General features: G+C 36.7%; 1 protein-coding gene and 1 long non-coding RNA gene across 5 annotated transcripts in view; one reads left to right on the plus strand and one right to left on the minus strand.

Annotated features, from left to right (window-relative positions):
* Ralbp1l2 (ralA binding protein 1 like 2) overlaps positions 1-17,096 on the minus strand; it is a 60,157-nt gene that overhangs the window by 42,498 nt on the left and 563 nt on the right. The window contains 1 exon segment of the mRNA XM_087554912.1: positions 2,307-2,487. Coding sequence (XP_087411038.1) covers positions 2,307-2,449 — 143 coding nt within the window. The 5' untranslated portion in view covers positions 2,450-2,487.
* Positions 4,514-17,096, plus strand: part of LOC108350029 (uncharacterized) — a 35,290-nt gene continuing 22,707 nt past the window's right edge. For 2 of the 4 annotated variants that reach the window (XR_015622181.1, XR_015622180.1), the window contains exons 1-2: positions 4,532-4,609; positions 4,949-5,136. This is a non-coding gene — a long non-coding RNA (uncharacterized LOC108350029). Of the gene's footprint in view, positions 4,610-4,948; positions 5,137-15,904; positions 16,032-17,096 lie in introns of all 4 variants that reach the window. The other 2 variants (XR_015622183.1, XR_015622182.1) reach the window with 2 other exon arrangements.

The following is a 17,096-nucleotide window of genomic DNA, read 5'->3' on the forward strand; positions in this document are numbered from 1 at the left end:
CTACATAACTGAAGATAATGACTCCCTCTCAAATTCAGGGGACAGAATATCACAAGAATAAATCATGGTTCAAAAATCCTGTATCTAAACCTTTAATATTCAAAACATGGGAAGACTAATTGCACTACAGAGAAAGATTCCTCATATAATCTAATGTAACATACTATAGTTAAAATACAAGCCATCAGGCTGGAGAGATGGCTCAGTGGTTAAGAGCACCGACTGCTCTTCCAGAGGTCCTGAGTTCAAATCCCAGCAACCACATGGTGGCTCACAACCATCTGTAATGGGATCCGATGCCCTCTTCTGGTATGTCTGAAGACAGCTACAGTGTACTCATATATAAAATAAATAAATACATCTTTAAAAAAAAAAAATACAAGCCATCATGCAACATGTACTTCAAGATATACATACACACATGTCTCAATAATGAGATGTTTATATTTACATTTTATATTCACCATTTAAACATCTAAATATATATATATGCATATATAAAAATCAAAATTCCCAAGAAATGCTTGAACCTGAAACCTCTAATTCCAATGTCTGATAAGACATAATCTTCCTTGAAAATGGAAATAACGATAATCACTCCTTATAAACTTGATAAACTTCTTTCCATAATGTGAATGAGAATCTAAAAACAGTTTTAATTACAATTGCAACATGACAGAAGGGACCATATGTACTGCCTTTAAGAAAACAACCATTTCCGTTTCCTTTATTCTCAACACAAAGTTAAGTTCACTTCCTTCCATCAACTATACTTATATGGCAAATGATCAGTTTATTTCTTTTTACATTTCCGATGAGTTGATTACTATCTTTTAAAATAAAATGTGAAGATTTCCCACTGTAGAAAGAAAGGGAGTTGTGTACAAAAAAAAAGAAAGATGGACAGATTGACAGACACCCAGTCCATTCTTTTATTTTCAGCCTGCCTCAGACACTAATTACAATTTTCTGTGAAGGAGCTTACACGACTGATCAGGGTTGCCAGAAAAACGTACCCAGTTGGTGTATTTATAAAGTATAGAAGAACTCTCACCTGAATATTTTATTTTTCTCACAATCTGTGAAATGGATCTTCTGGAAAATGATTCACTGATGATCAGAAAATTTAACCCCTGCCCCCCCAAAAATGGAATAGACTATTTTATTGATGTCTGTCTGATAAATTTATGTACTTATGAGAAAACCACTTAAGATATTTACTTGATAGTATCAATACCAGCATCACATCTTCTAGAATAATATGAAGGCTATGATCATAAGCAGTGGAGATTATACATGATGTGGTCCCAGAAAACATCTCTATGGTCATAATTTCTAATATAACCAAGTACACAGTTTCATTCAATCACAACAGTTTTCTCTAGTGTCTGTAGAATCACCAAGCAAGACTTAGTGCCAGCAATTTCCCTTGTTAGTGGAGAGATAGAAGCTGCTTCCTGTCTCTTCATGCTAATCTGGAAGCTATGAGGTCAGGAGGCTTACATGTTTAGCCCCTTATGACCAACAATCTTGCTTCTGTAATCTATTTGTAAACACCAAGCAAGAAGGCTCCTGCTTATCATGAATTTAATATTTTATTTAGAGAAATGTGTCACTATATAATTCACAGGGCTCTCATTACGAGGTGTAATACTCCTAAGTTAGTTTTAAAAAAATGCTAGAAATGTGGGCACATGCCTGCATAATTGTCTCCTTGGTAGCTTGTTGCTAATCTTTCACCAGATTCAAACAGCAGAGTAGTACCTTAATTAATTAATTTTTTAAATGTGCCCAAAGAATGTGTCAAAATAAATTGAGAAATATATAGGAGTAGTCCAGTAAACATCAACCCTACTCAAAGAAGTATATGCCACTAAGGAAACTTGAAAATAAGAGAAATCTCCCCTAGGATTGTCAATTAGATTGCTTATCTAATACCAAATACACATTCCTGAAAACACAAATACAAGCAATATTATACTGACTGAGTAGGTTATATTTAAGTACTTAGAAACTGTACATATATATGTATCCATGCATATCTATTATATATGTGTATCTTATGTTAGCTTACATAGAAATAATGTGTAAGAACGAGTAATAAAAAAAACCAGAAAGCCATGATTTCAAAAGAGAACAAGGAGGAGTATATGTAAGGATGTGAAAGGACATGGAAGAGGAAAAGGAAGGAGAATGTGAAGTAATTATAATCTCAAAAATAAAGGAAGTTATAAACAGTTTTGTACCTTAAGGCCTTTCCACTGAGTAGCCTCTTATAGTAAGGAAAGCATGGTGCGTATACTTACAGTTTACTGGATACCACCAAAATGTCATTGAACAAGGTCAGATATCGTTTCTTTCTTTTCCACCCTCTTCGGATAACCGCAGCACCTTGGCAAACCACGGTTCGATTTTCTTCTCCTACATCTTCCTCCTTAGTTGTATCCATATTGAAAAAAAACCAATTCTCCTGATGCAGAGCTCCACCTAGAGAACAAGTATTCAGTGGATAAGTTAAAAACCAATATTCATACTGTATTTCAAAGGGTGAACGGTGTTAAAATGCAGACTAAGTTTTCCAAGCATGATTCTGTTGAGCTATAGACAGCTTTAAAATGTAACAGAAAATATGTCGTGTATGAAGGGAACTATTGGGAACGTATTGAAGAAGTAGGATCTTTTCAGAAGTGTCATGGGAATAGTTTGAAGAAGTATAGTTGGTAGGATATAGAGCAATGGTTCTCAAACTCTAAATGCTACAACACTTTAATGCAGTTCCTAAACTTGTGGTGATACCCTCCAATAAAATTATTGCATTGCAACTTTATAACTGATTTTTTGAAAGTTTTATAAATCCTAATGTAGATATATATTATGTCAGATATCAGATATGATAGTCTGAGAAAATGCTACAACTAAACCTTTGTGAGATAACATTGTAAATGTGCTGAAAATAATCAGGTTATCTTGATTTAAACCAGTTAGGTCTCTGGCAGAGTCTCAGAATTGCCAGGCTTGGTCCAGCTCAAGATACAGGAAAGAAAGATTCCTGATAGTTACGAACAAAAACAAAAAAAAAAAAAAACAAACAAACAAAAAAAAAAAAACAAGAACAACAGGAAAAATGAAAACAATACAAGCATTCATCAAAAAATTTGTGAAATTGGTCTTGTCTAGCAAAGGTAGACATTTCCCCTGACTCTGGCAAAAGGGACATAATGCTCTCCATTGACTTGTTCATATTAGGATATCAATTTTGATTGCAACCTTCTTTATTCTTGAAGGGGGTAATCATACTTGGTATAAATTTAAAATCCCACATCTAGGTTACAGACATTTTCCAACATCTTCATCCCCTTCTTCATTATACTAACTCCTAACATGTGCTAGAATCCCCTTCCTCTCTTTGTGAGCCCTTTTCTGTGACCAAACTATCTCCATTTTCTCTTCTGATAGTCTTCCTCGTCTTTTCCCAGACTTGGTCAAGCCTGTTTCTGTTTTCTATATTCTGAAATTTTCCATGTGCCTCTGAACATTTTTCTCTCTTATCCATAATAAAATTGTTCCCTATAATAAGGGAGTGGCTTCTGTTTTGGTGGTTTCTTTATTGTGCCCTGCTCTTTCAGTTTGGATATTTAAAACATATAGTTACTCAAGTGACTATAATTCATCCCACAATATATGTTACATCTTTCAAAGAATATGTACAGAAATGTCATAGCTTTCACTTAGAAAGGACTTAAGACTCACATGAATCAAAAAGAGAACAGACAATAGTTGCCATCACACACATCAAGCAATATTATAAAAATATGTTTAAAAAATAGTACTACCTCAGCTTCATGAACAAAATTTTAAGTTAATGACCATGTCATGAAAGTTGTGCATGTCTCATCTGAGTCAGTGTTAAATTCTGAGCATTAGATTCCAAAGGGCATAATGTGTGTTGGAAACAATAACAATTTCTTAAAAACCAGAGAATTCTTAGATTGTGGGTTAGATTTACCAGTTTCTTAAAATAAAAATCTACAGCCATGGGGGGTAAAGTAATTGGATTGAGCATAAAATAATCCTCACTTCTAACTTGTACAGTTTTTAAAACTTTACAGAAATTATTCTCCTGTGTAGCACAAAATATACCCCTCTCCATGTGATAACTTTGTTTCTGTAGAACATTGGTACTAAATATTGCTACAATGATTGCCCTATCAAAAAACCACTGCTGAGTTGTTATTTCATATGATCTTGAATAATCAAGACAGAACATTTCATGATACCATAAGTCTATCATGAGAATCAAATTATATATATCTATATCTATATCTGTATATAGATATAGATATACCTTTTTAGTAAAGCCTGCGATGAAGAACTTATCAAACAATGTGAAATTTTCGTTTGCCTTCCTGCCTCTAGACACCAAACTAGTGACTACAGTGGCTAGAAAACTACTGAAGTCTGAGGATTCTGTAGTTGTCAGGCTGAAGGACCATTGTGATGTCAATATTCTAAGGCACATGTCATCTGGCAAAGTGACACGTGCATTTCATTTACTCTCCCTGTGGCTTTTAAACATAATTTTTGTACACAGGTGGAACCACAAGTGTTTGTAATGAATAACATTTTCACAACTATAAATATATATATATAGATGTAGATATACCTATATGATATAGATGAGATAGAAGACAGATACATGGATGGATGGATGGATAGATAGATAGATAGATAGATAGATAGATAGATAGATAGATAGATAGATAGATAGATATAGATAGATAGATAGATAGATAGATAGATAGATAGATAGAGAGGGATGGATGGATGGACAGATGGACAGGCAGATAAATGGATAGACAGACATGTGTATAAGAAGATATTGGTTTAAAATATTGTGAAATGCATATGAATCTTCAAAAATTGTCAATTTTTATTTTTTCAACATAAGGTTCCTTATGGAAAAGGTAGCATGGAGACTTCTTTAACACTGAGAACCTTAGAACTGAATAGACACAAAATCACAAGGAACTTTAAATTGTAATGTGATTTCCTGACATAGAATCAGAAACCTTCACACACTTCTGTGAAGCCAGACATCTTTGAAGGATACAGAGGACACACAGCTATCAATATATAGTAAGTATATATTTATATTTTCTCTATATTTATAGAGTGAAGCCTAAATTAATCTAATTTGTAAATTAAAATTATTACCTATTAAATTAGTTAAATTATTATTACTAAATAACTCAAAGTATTTGAACTTATACCCAATTTGTTTGGTCTTAGTCAGTCAAGTTTTTTTTAAAACAAAACACAGTAAAAAAAAAAAAAAAAAAAAAAAAAACAGAAGAAATACAAGACCAGCATACACTTTTGAAATTCTCAGGAAACTTTTTCCTAGTTTGTGTCCAAAGATTAACATCCACAGGTTATCTTGTCTAGGCATTTTTCTGCCTGTCCAAAGGACTTAGATTTGGTTCCTATTGTTGACTTTTGGTGGCTCACACATCTTACAACTCTATCTTCAACTCACCCTGCATCCTCTTTTGGTCTTCATAGAGAGCTCCATGTGTGCCATACTTTTATATAAAAATTTAAATAATTTATAAAAATATTGGCACTCCCTTAGTCATAGAATATGGTAACACATCTTAAAAGTAATTGAAATGAATTGTAATTTTGTACTTTGTAATTAACTGAAGCTTCACTTAATAAAATACTATAAAGTTTCATAAATTCAATAATCCTGACATACCTGCACATCAGGCATATAGAAGGACATTCTGGAGTATGGTGTTGATAATGATTATATCAAGAGAAAAAACAGTTAAGTAATGATATAGTCAGCTTATATTAATCTGATTTTGTATGAGAAGATCAATGGAACATGTCTTCCATGATATGCTGCTTCTGGTTAAATGTAAGAACCTATGTTTAATTCTATATTTTCTTTCCTAGCAAGCCTTGGATTACCTCTTAGAGATCAATCCCTTTCAAAACAACATTATTTAAAGTCCAGATTTAACCTAATTTTTCAGTAAGTAGGAAAATCTCTGCCTTGCAAAAGATAAATCATATTTTCCCATATAGAAATTATCTCCATGTTTTAAAAGTCTAATTGTATCTATTCTAGAAAATACATATGATACATTCAGTGAAGCTTGCTTATTATTTGCTTAACAGCTAATATCCATGTGTAGGTGATATAGGACATACTTGTCTTTCTGGGTCGAGGATACCTCACTTGGGATGTTTATTTTCCAGTTCCATCATTTGCCTGCAAATTACATGATGCCATTTTCTTTAACAACTGTGTAATATTGGAATATGTAAAGTATCAAATTTTATTTATCCATTCTTCTTTAGAGAGGCATCTAGCTCATTTCCACTTTCTGGTAATTGGGAATAGAGCAGCATTAAATATGGTTAGAGAAAGTCTCTCTCTGATATGATGAAATATGCTTTGGGTTTATGTTGAAGAGTGGTATAGCTAGATCTTGAGATAAATTGATTCCCAACTTTCTGAGGAACCTCCATACTGATTTTCATAGAGAATGAAAAAGTTGGGGCTGGAGAGATGCCTCAGTGGTTAAGAGCACCGATTGCTTTTCCTGAGGTCCTGAGTTCAAATCCCAGCAACCACATGGTGGCTCACAACCATCTGTAATGAGATCTGATGCCCTCTTCTGGTGTGTCTGAAGGCAGCTACAGTGTACTCATATACAATAAAATAAAATCTTTAAAAGAAAAAGTTTGGGGTTGGGGATTTAGCTTAGTGGTAGAGCACTTGCCTAGCAAGCTCAAGGCCCTGGGTTCGGTCCCCAGCTCCAGGAAAAAAAAAAAAAAAAAAAGAAAAAAGAAAAAGTTTGCATATTTTTATTGAACACCAATTTTTTTTTTTATTTTTCTGTACTTTGTACATTTGTCCTCTATAGAATGTATTGTTGGTTAAATATCTTTTCCCATTCTGTAGGCTCTTGATTTGCCTAATGACAGTGTCTTTTGGCATGTATAGCTTCTTGGTTTAAGGAGGTCCCACTTTTATTAAATTTTGGTGATAGCACTTTCACTAATAGAGTCTTGTTCAGAAAGTTTTCCCTTCTGTCAGTGAGTTCAAGGTTATTCATTACATACTCTCCTATCATATTGAGTATATCTGGCTTATTGTTGTAGTTTTGTTGCATTTGTAGTTGAGTTTTGTACAGGGTGATAAGTATAAACCTATTTTAATTCTCCTGCATGCAGACATTTGATGAAATCTACCATAGGTATGTAAATTTATGTCTGGCTTATCAGGTCAATTCTTTTTATCACTGTGTCTGTTTTGTACCAATACCATACTTTCATTATATCACATTGTTATAGATATCCAGTTCGTTCTCATCCTCTCTCTCTCTCTCTCTCTCTCTCTCTCTCTCTCTCTCTCTCTCTCTGTGTGTGTGTGTGTGTGTGTGTGTGTGTGTGTGTGTGTGTTTACTTCCATTTGAAGTTGAGATTAGTCCATTCAAGATCTGTGAACTGTACTGGAATTTTGATGGGGATCACACTGAATCTAATGAATACTTTTGGTTAGAATGACCATTTCTTTTTTTTTTTTTTCTTGGACATTCTCTTTATCTACATTTCAAATATTATCCCCTTTCCTGGTTTCTCCTCCAAAAAACCCCTATTCCATCCCCACACCCCTGCCTCCCTGAGGGTGCTCCAGCAACCTACCTACCCACTCCCTCCAGCCTCCCCAAACTGGCATTCTCCTATACTGAAGCATCAAGCCTTCATAGGAGCAAGGACCTCTCCTCTTATTACTGCCCAACAAGGACGTCCTCTGCTACATATGCGACTGAAGACATGGGTCACTCCATGTGTATTCTTTGGTTGGTGGTTTAGTCCCTGGGAGTTTTGGGGTGTCTAGTTGGTTGATCCTATTCTTCCTATGAGGTTGCAAATCCCCTCACATACCTCAGTCCTTTCTCTAACTCCTCCAATGGGGACCCCATTCTCAGTCCAGTGTTTGGCTGCAAGGACTTGCCTCTGAATTTCTCAGGCTCTGACAGAGCCTATCTGGAGACAGCTTCTGTCAGCAAGCAACTCTTGGCATTCCCAATAGTGATTAGGTTTGATGACTGCATGTAGGATGGATCACCATGTGTGGCAGGCTCTGGATGGCCTTCCCTTCAGTCTCTGCTCCACACTTTGTGTCCGTATTTTCTTCTGTGATTATTTTTCCCCTTCTAAGAAGAACTGAAACATCCACACTTTGGTCTTTCTTCTTGAGCTTCATGTGGTCTATACATTGTATCTTGGGTATGCCAAGTTTTAAGATTAATATCCACTTCTCAGTGAGTACATATCGTGTGTGTTCTTTTCTGATTGGGTTACCTCATTCAGGATGATATTTTTTACTTCCATTCATTTTCCTAAAACTTTCATGAAGTCATTGTTTTTAATAGCTGAGTAATTATCCATTGTCCAAATACACCACAGTTTCTGTATCCATTCCTCTGTTGAGTGACATGTAGGTTTTTTTCCAGCTTCTGGATATTATAAAAAAGGCTAATATGAACATAGTGGAGCATGTTTCCTTGTTATATGTTGGAGCATCTTTTGGGTATATGTCAAGGAGTTGTATAGCTGGGTCCTCAGACAGAATTGTACCTAATTTTCTGAGGAAATGACAGATTAATTTCAAGATCATTTCTTAAGACTGTTCTAAGATCAAGAGACGACAAATGGGATGTCATAAAATTGCAAAGATTCTGTACGGCAATGGACACTGTCCTTAAGACAAAATGTCCACCAACAGATTGGGAGAAGATATTTACCAATCCTACATCTGATAGAAGACTAATGTCCAATACATACAAATAACTCAAGAAGTTAGACGCCATAAAATCAAATAACCCTATTAAAAATGGGATACAGAGCTAAACAAAGAATTCTCAACTGAGGAATTTTGAATGGCAAAGAATTACCTAAAGAAGTGGTCAACATCCTGAGTTATCAGGGAAATGCAAATCAAAACAATCCTGAGATTCCACCTAACACCAGTTAGACTGACTAAGATAAAATTTTCAGGTAAAGGCAGATGCTGGCGACGATGTAGAGATAGTAGAACACTCTTCCATTGTTTGTGGGACTGTAAGATGGTGCACCCACTCTGGAAATCAGTCTGGAGGTTCCTTAGAAAATCTCTGGTGGACAGGGGTATGTAAGCCTTCTTTTGGAGACAGAGTAGGAGGAATTGGATGAGGAGCCATGGGAAAGTGGACCAGAAGGATAATTACTGGACTGTATATAAAACAAGCCTAAATCAACAACAACAATAGTAAATAATAATAATAATGAAAAGGAGGAGGAAGAGGAAGAAGAGAAGGAGGAGAAAGATAGAAAATCTTCATGGAAAGGGAATGGTATCCGCAGGGCAAGACCCCACCTAGTTAATCTTCCAACTTTTGAAAAAGAATTTTTAAAAACTTTAAAATAGCTGTATTGTTACATGCATTTTACACCAGCCCTTGAGGTGAGGAGATAGCAGAGTGATGTTAAAGCCTGCCTGGTCTACAGAAATTAAACAGAGACATAGACAGACTAAGAGAAATCATGAACCAAATGGACTTAACAGATATTTATAGAACATCCTATCCTAAAACAACAGGATATACCTTCTTCTCACAACCTCATGGTACTTTCTCAAAAATTGACCATATTAGTCATAAAACAGGCCTCAACAGATACAGAAAGATAGAAATAATCCATGCGTCCTATCAGACCACCACAGGCTAAAACTGGTCTTCAATAACAATAATTGAAGGGAAGAACGCCCACATATACATGGAAGGTGAACAATGCTCCACTCAATTATAACCTGGTCAAGGAAGAAATAAAGAAAGAAATTAAAGACTTCTTAGAATTCAATGAAAATGAAGGTACAACATACACAACCTTATGGGACACAATGAAAGCTGTGCTAAGAGGAAAACTCATAGCTCTGAGTGTCTGCAGAAAGACACAAGAGAGAGCATATATCAGCAACTTGACAGCACACCTAAAAGCTCTAGAACAAAAAGAAGCAAATACACCCAGGAGGAGTAGAAGACAGGAAATAATCAATCTCGGAGCTGAAATCAACCAAGTAGAAACAAAAAGGACCATAGAAAGAATCAACAGAACCAAAAGTTGGTCCTTTGAGAAAATCAACAAGATAGATAAACCCTTAGCCAGACTAATGAGAGGAAATAGAGTGTCCAAATTAAGAAAATCAGAAATGAAAAGGGAGACATAACTACAGAATCAGAGGAAATTAAAAATATTATCAGATCCTACTACAGAAGCCTGTATTCAACAAAACTTGAAAATCTGCAGGAAATGGACAATTTCCTAAACAGATACCAGGTACTGAAGTTAAATCAGGAACAGATAAACCATTTAAACTACCCTATAACTCCTAAAGAAATAGAAGCAGTCATTAAAGGTCTCCCAACCAAAAAGAGCCCAGGTCCAGACGGGTTCAGTGCAGAATTCTATCAGACCTTCATAGAAGACCTCAAACCAATACTATCCAAACTATTCCACAAAATTGAAAAAGATGGAGCACTACCGAATTCCTTCTATGAAGCCACAATTACTCTATACCTAAACCTCACAAAGACCCAACAAAGAAAGAGAACTTCAGACCAATTTCCCTTATGAATATCGACTCAAAAATACTCAATAAAATTCTGGCAAATCAAATCCAAGAACACATCAAAACAATCATCCACCATAATTACGTAAGCTTCATCCCAGACATACAGGGATGGTTTAATATTCAGAAAACCATCAACATACTCCATTATATAAACAAACTGAAAGAACAAAACCACATGATCATTTCATTAGATGCTGAGAACGCATTTGGACAAAATTCAACACCCCTTCATGATAAAAGTCCTGGAAAGAATAGGAATTCAAGGCCCATACCTAAACATAGTAAAAGCCATATACAGCAAACCAGTAGCTAACATTAAACTAAATGGAGAGAAACTTGAAGCAATCCCACTTAAATCAGGGACTTGACAAGGCTGCCCACTCTTTCCCTACTTATTCAATATAGTTCTTGAAGTTCTAGCCAGAGCAATCAGACAACAAAAGGAGATCAAAGAGATACAGATTGGAAAAGAAGAAGTCAAAATATCACTATTTGCAGATGATATGATAGTATATTTAAGTGATCCCAAAAGTTCCACCAGAGAACTACTAAACCTGACAAACACCTTCAGCAAAGGGGCTGGGTTTAAAATTAACTCAAATAAATCAGTAGCCTTCCTCTACACAAAAGAGAAACAAGCCAAGAAAGAAATTAGGGAAACGACACCCTTCATAATAGTCCCGAATAATATAATACACCTTGGTGTGACTTTAACCAAGCAAGTAAAAATCTGTACGATAAGAAGTTCAAGCCTCTGAAGAAAGAAATTGAAGAAGACCTCAGAAGATGGAAAGATCTCCCATGCTCATGGATTGGCAGGATTAATATAGTAAAAATGGCCATTTTACCAAAAGTGATCTACAGATTCAATGCAATCCTCATCAAAATACTAATACGATTCTTCAGAGAGTTAGACAGAACAATTTGCAAATTCATCTGGAATAACAGAAAACCCAGGAGAGCTAAAACTATCCTCAACAATAAAAGGACTTCTGGGGGAATCACTATCATCCCTGAACTCAAGCAGTATTACAGAGCAATAGTGATAAAAACTGCATGGTATTGGTACGCAGATAGACAGATAGACCAGTGGAATAGAATTGAAGACCCAGAAATGAACCCACACACCTATGGTCACTTGATTTTTGACAAAGGACCCAAAACCATCCAATGGAGAAAAGATAGCATTTTCAGCAAATGGTGCTGGTTCAACTGAAGGTCAGCATGTAGAAGAATGCAGATCGACCCATGCTTATCACCCTGTACAAAGCTTAAGTCTAAGTGGATCACGGACCTCCACATCAAACCAGATACACTCAAACTAATACAAGGAAAAGTGGGGAAGCATCTCGAACACATGGGCACTGGAGAAAATTTCCTCAACAAAACACCAGTGGCCTATCCTCTAAGACCAAGAATTGAAAAATGGGATCTCAGAAAACTGCAGAGCTTCTGTAAGGCAAAGGACACTGTTGTTAGGACAAAGGGACAACCAAGAGATTGGGAAAAGATCTTTACCAATCCTACAACTGATAGAGGGCTTATATCCAAAATATACAAAGAACTCAAGAAGTTAGGCCGCAGGGAGACAAATAATCGTATTAAAAAATGGGGTTGAGAGCTAAACAAAGAATTCACAGCTGAGGAATGCCAAATGGCTGAGAAACACCTAAAGAAATGTTCAACATCTTTAGTCATGAGGGAAATGCAAATCAAAACAACCCTGAGATTTCACCTCACACCAGTGAGAATGGCTAAGATCAAAAACTCAGGTGACAGCAAATGCTGGCGAGGATGCAGAGAAAGAGGAACACTCCTCCATTGTTGGTGGGATTGCAGACTGCTACAACCATTCTGGAAATCAGTCTGGAGGTTCCTCAGAAAATTGGACATTGAACTGCCTGAGGATCCAGCTATACCTCTCTTGGGCATATACCCAAAAGATACTTCTACATATAACAAAGACACGTGCTCCACTATGTTCATACCAGCCTTGTTTATAATAGCCAGAAGCTGTAAAGATGCCCTTCAACAGAGGAATGGATACAGAAAATGTGGTACATCTATACAATTGAATACTACTCAGCTATCAAAAACAATGACTTCATGAAATTCATAGGCAAATGGATGAAACTGGAAAATATCATCCTGAGTGAGGTAACCCAATCACAGAAAAACATACATGTTATGGACTCACTGATAAGTAGATATTAGCCCAAATGCTTGAATTACCCTAAATGCACAGAACACATGAAACTCAAGAAGGATGACCAAACTTCAAATGCTTCACTCCTTCTTTAAAAGGGGAACAAGAATACCCTTGGGAGGGACTAGGGAGGCAAAGTTTAGAACTGAGGCAGAAGGAACACCCATTCAGAGCCTGCCCCACATGTGGCCCATACATATACAGCCAGCAAACTAGATAGGATGGATGAAGCAAAGAAGTTCCAGCTGACAGGAACCAGATGTAGATCTCTCCTGAGCAACACAGCCAGAATACAGCAAATACATAGGCGAATGCCAGCAGCCAACCACTGAACTGAGAATGGGACCCCCGTTCAAGGAATCAGAAAAAAGGACTGGAAGAGCTTGAAGAGGCTCGAAACCCCATAGGAACAACAATGCCAACCAACCAGAGCTTCCAAGGACTTAGCCACTACCCAAAGGATATACATGAACTGAACCTGGGCTCCCACCTTATAGGTAGCAATGAATATCCTAGTAAGTGCACCAGTGGAAGGGGAAGCCCTTGGTCCTGCCTAGACTGAACCCCCAGTGAATGTGATTTTTGTGGGTAGGGTGGTAATGGTGAGAGGATGGGGAAGGGAAGCCCATATAGAAGGGAAGAGTGAGGTGTTAGGGGGATGTTGTCCTGAAACTGGGAAAGGAAATAACAATTGAAATGTAAATAAGAAATACCCAATTTAATAAAGATGGAGAAACAAAGAAATATATCTAATAAAAAAATTGTAAAAAATGTAATTTTCAAAAGGGGGTTAAGCAACTTGTCATCAATCATGAGGATCCAAGTTCTATCCCATGTGGTAGGAGGACAAACTCCCCACTCATTGTCCTCTGACCTCCATATACTCACACTGACACATATAGACATTTGCACACAGAATATACTAATTAATTAATTAATTAATTAATTAAAGGTGTTTCAAACCATCTGTTCTTGGCCTTAGCTCACTTCTGTCTCTGGATTACACAGCTCTCTTCCCCACATCTGCCTTTCTTTCTCTCATGCCTGTCATGCTTGCATGTGCATTTATCCTCCCGTAGTGTCCATGTTTAAATCTGTATTCACTACAGCTCTGGTGACTAGATAGATGGTTCCCAGGTTAAAAGAACTTGCGGTGCGATCATGAGGCCTACAGTCCAAATCCCAGCATCCTGCAAACACCAGACACTACAGCTGCCAGGAATCAGACAACATCCTCTTGGGCAGAAATAACACAATACTGTCAGTAATTTGGAGTAAAACACACTTACAAATATATGGCAAAAATGCAAAACTTTGTCCTTTTAAAATGTAGCTCACAAAAGAATTAGCACCTGCGTCATGAATCAAAAGAAAGTAAAAATCATGGTTCCTTTTATACCATGTGAGCCAACCAAGTATTGTTATCTCTGTAAACCTGTTCCTTTCTCAGTACGCTGAATTTAAATAGACCTTTGGAATATTAAATGGGAAACCACTTAGCAAAGAGTCTTGTAGCATAGGGCATACATAGGAATTTACCAATTATTATTAAATTTTGGAATAAATGTTAAAAAACAAGTAGTCTTTCATGTTCGTTTTTAAGTATCAGTCACAAGACTTACAATCCTATGACTTAAGGTTGAGACTGATATATAAAAGGAATTACAAAACACCATTTGCAAGGACAAATGCTAAGTAAAAATACACTCCAACTTGAGAACCAGAATACAACATGTAGGAAAGCTCCTTGTACAAAATGGTAGAAAGCATCACATTAAAGATAATAAGACACCTCTCCTTCCTGAACACTACAAGAAACAGAATTCCCTAAGATCTTCTAGGCTTTTCCTGTCAGGAAAAAGGAAGCCCCAGTTAGTTCTCTTGTCACCACAATCGTATTTCCAGTAGAACATCAAAGCAAAACGTAGGAAAGGCATCTGTACCTTTCTCATTCTCAGGAAATCACTTTTATCTTATTCTAGGCTTACTGATAGACTACTTAGAAAGTCAAACAAATTTTGGTAGGCCACAAAATTTCATTCAAAAAAATATATAAAAATGAATTCTATAAAAAATTCAATAGAAAATGTTGTAAGAACACAAACAACGGTAACACACCTTTAATCCCAGCACTCTGGAGACAGAGGTAGGTAGGCAGATCACTTGACTTTGAAACCAGGCTAATTTATAGACTACTCAGGAAATGCCAAAAAACCCAGCCTCCAGTAAGAGAGAGGGGTTGGGGGGAAGAAAGGGAGGGAGAGAGAAAGAAGAAACAATTTTATTTAAAAAGTTTGGATTATTTGTTTATATGTTTCTTTGTTCATTTTTAAGGTTGAGGAAGATGCTCAATAAGTAAAGTGCCTGCTCTGCAAACAGGAGGACCTAAGTTCAGATCCTTATCTACATCCACTCTGGCGCAGTGCTGCACATTTCTTTCTAAGTCCAACACATTGTATGATAAGAAACAGATGCTAGGAGGCAGCCAGTCCAGCCAAAATGGGAAGCTCCAGGTTCAGGGAGAAATTTTGACTCAAAAATTAAGGTAGAGAGCAACTGGAAGACACTGAACATAGACTCTGGCCTCTTCACAAAGCATAGAAAACTCAGACCTGTGATCTTTAACATGTATTGACTCAAGTGCTCACTGTAATGCTGTGGAGTAAGTAATACTGTAGTCGTCTTACATAGCTGAATAAAATGAAGCACCAGAAGTCATTATCCTATCCAGGGTCATGCAGTCAGCAAATGGTAGCAGGCAGGATCTAGATTCAAGATGTCAAAAGGTCAAATCAACTACAGCATTCCCTTAGAAATTTTTACAAAGAGCCTATTAGGTACTAGGCACAGTTCTAAGTACCAAGGATAAATTTATGAACAAATCAAAAGCGATTCTACTCTGTTGTTAGGAAGAGAGAGAGTCAAAGAGTGTAATGGGAATAATTAACAAGTGGAAAGTGTATCTGATAATAAATACAAAAGAGTAAAAGAAAAAATATTTAATTTAGGAAGGAGGAGAAGCTCCCTCAAGTAAAGAACAGCAATAGAAGACAAGAACAACTGTCACCAGCCAGAAGAGGTGTCCAGTCTATCTGCCTGGGTAGCATCCTGAAGTCCAATAGCGAGAGTCATGGGGTAAGGCTAAGTTAAGTTGGCAGCTGCCCTGATGGCAGGGAGGAGCTTAGATTCAATTCTGTATGTAACCCAGAGGTATTTGAGAATTTTGAGCACAAACGGTTCAATCCAAGTTCTTTATCAAAAGATCATTCTGATTGTAATCTGAGGAACAGCAAGCAAAATAAGGACACCAGGGAGGGCACTAATCCAACAATCTAAGGAAGATAACACTAGAACTTAAAACTTGCATCTGTGCATGGTTTACAAGGAGAGGAGATATTAAAAGAACCTGCCACTTACCACTTTTCTCATACTCTCAAGTTGTGTTCAAAGAAAATTACATTTTTAAAATATCGATTAATATCCACACTAATGTTTCTGTTGACACTGGTTGTCTGTGATTCAAAATTCTGTTTAACTTACCCTACGATTTATTTTGGTCTTTATTTATGATGGTGTCTAATTATGCAGGCTGTAATTGATTTGATTCTCACTATGTAGATCAGACTGGCTTCAAACTACCAGAGACCCCCCCCTGCCTCTGCCTACCTAGTGCTGAGAGTAACCAAGCCCAGTTTATACTACGATTTACAATCCCTTACATTCTAATGAAAAAAAGAATCACAATAACCTTCAGTGTCTGCTCACTTGTAGACAGTAGGTACTACCTAAGGTCTCCTGTGATTAGTTTTCTTCTCATGGCATTCTCTGTAGAATATCTGGCCCTATTTAGTACATTGCTATAAGAGCATTCCATGGAAAACACTTACCTAATACCTGTAGATTCATAGTCCTAGTAAATGCCTTTTTAAGAACTAATAGAAAATGATGTATTCAAACTATGAAGGAAAAGCTTGTCCAAGGTCATACAGCCAGATTCAAAGCCATATCTAAAGCTTCTATCTTCCTACCTCAAAAGCCATGGAAGACTGTATGTTTGACTTTATAGGTATATATAGTCATTAGCACTTATTAACAGCGGTTGGGGGCCTGGAAGCAGGGCAGTCGGCTGAGGCTCCTCTCCTCTGGGAAGGACTTGGGGACGGGGGTCATAGGGGTCGGGTGTGGTCAGCGGGCCTCATT

The sequence above is a fragment of the Rattus norvegicus genome, chromosome 6 (assembly GCF_021556685.1).
Source record: "Rattus norvegicus strain SHRSP/BbbUtx chromosome 6, alternate assembly SHRSP_T2T, whole genome shotgun sequence".
In the NCBI taxonomy this organism is placed as follows: Eukaryota; Metazoa; Chordata; class Mammalia; order Rodentia; family Muridae; genus Rattus; species Rattus norvegicus.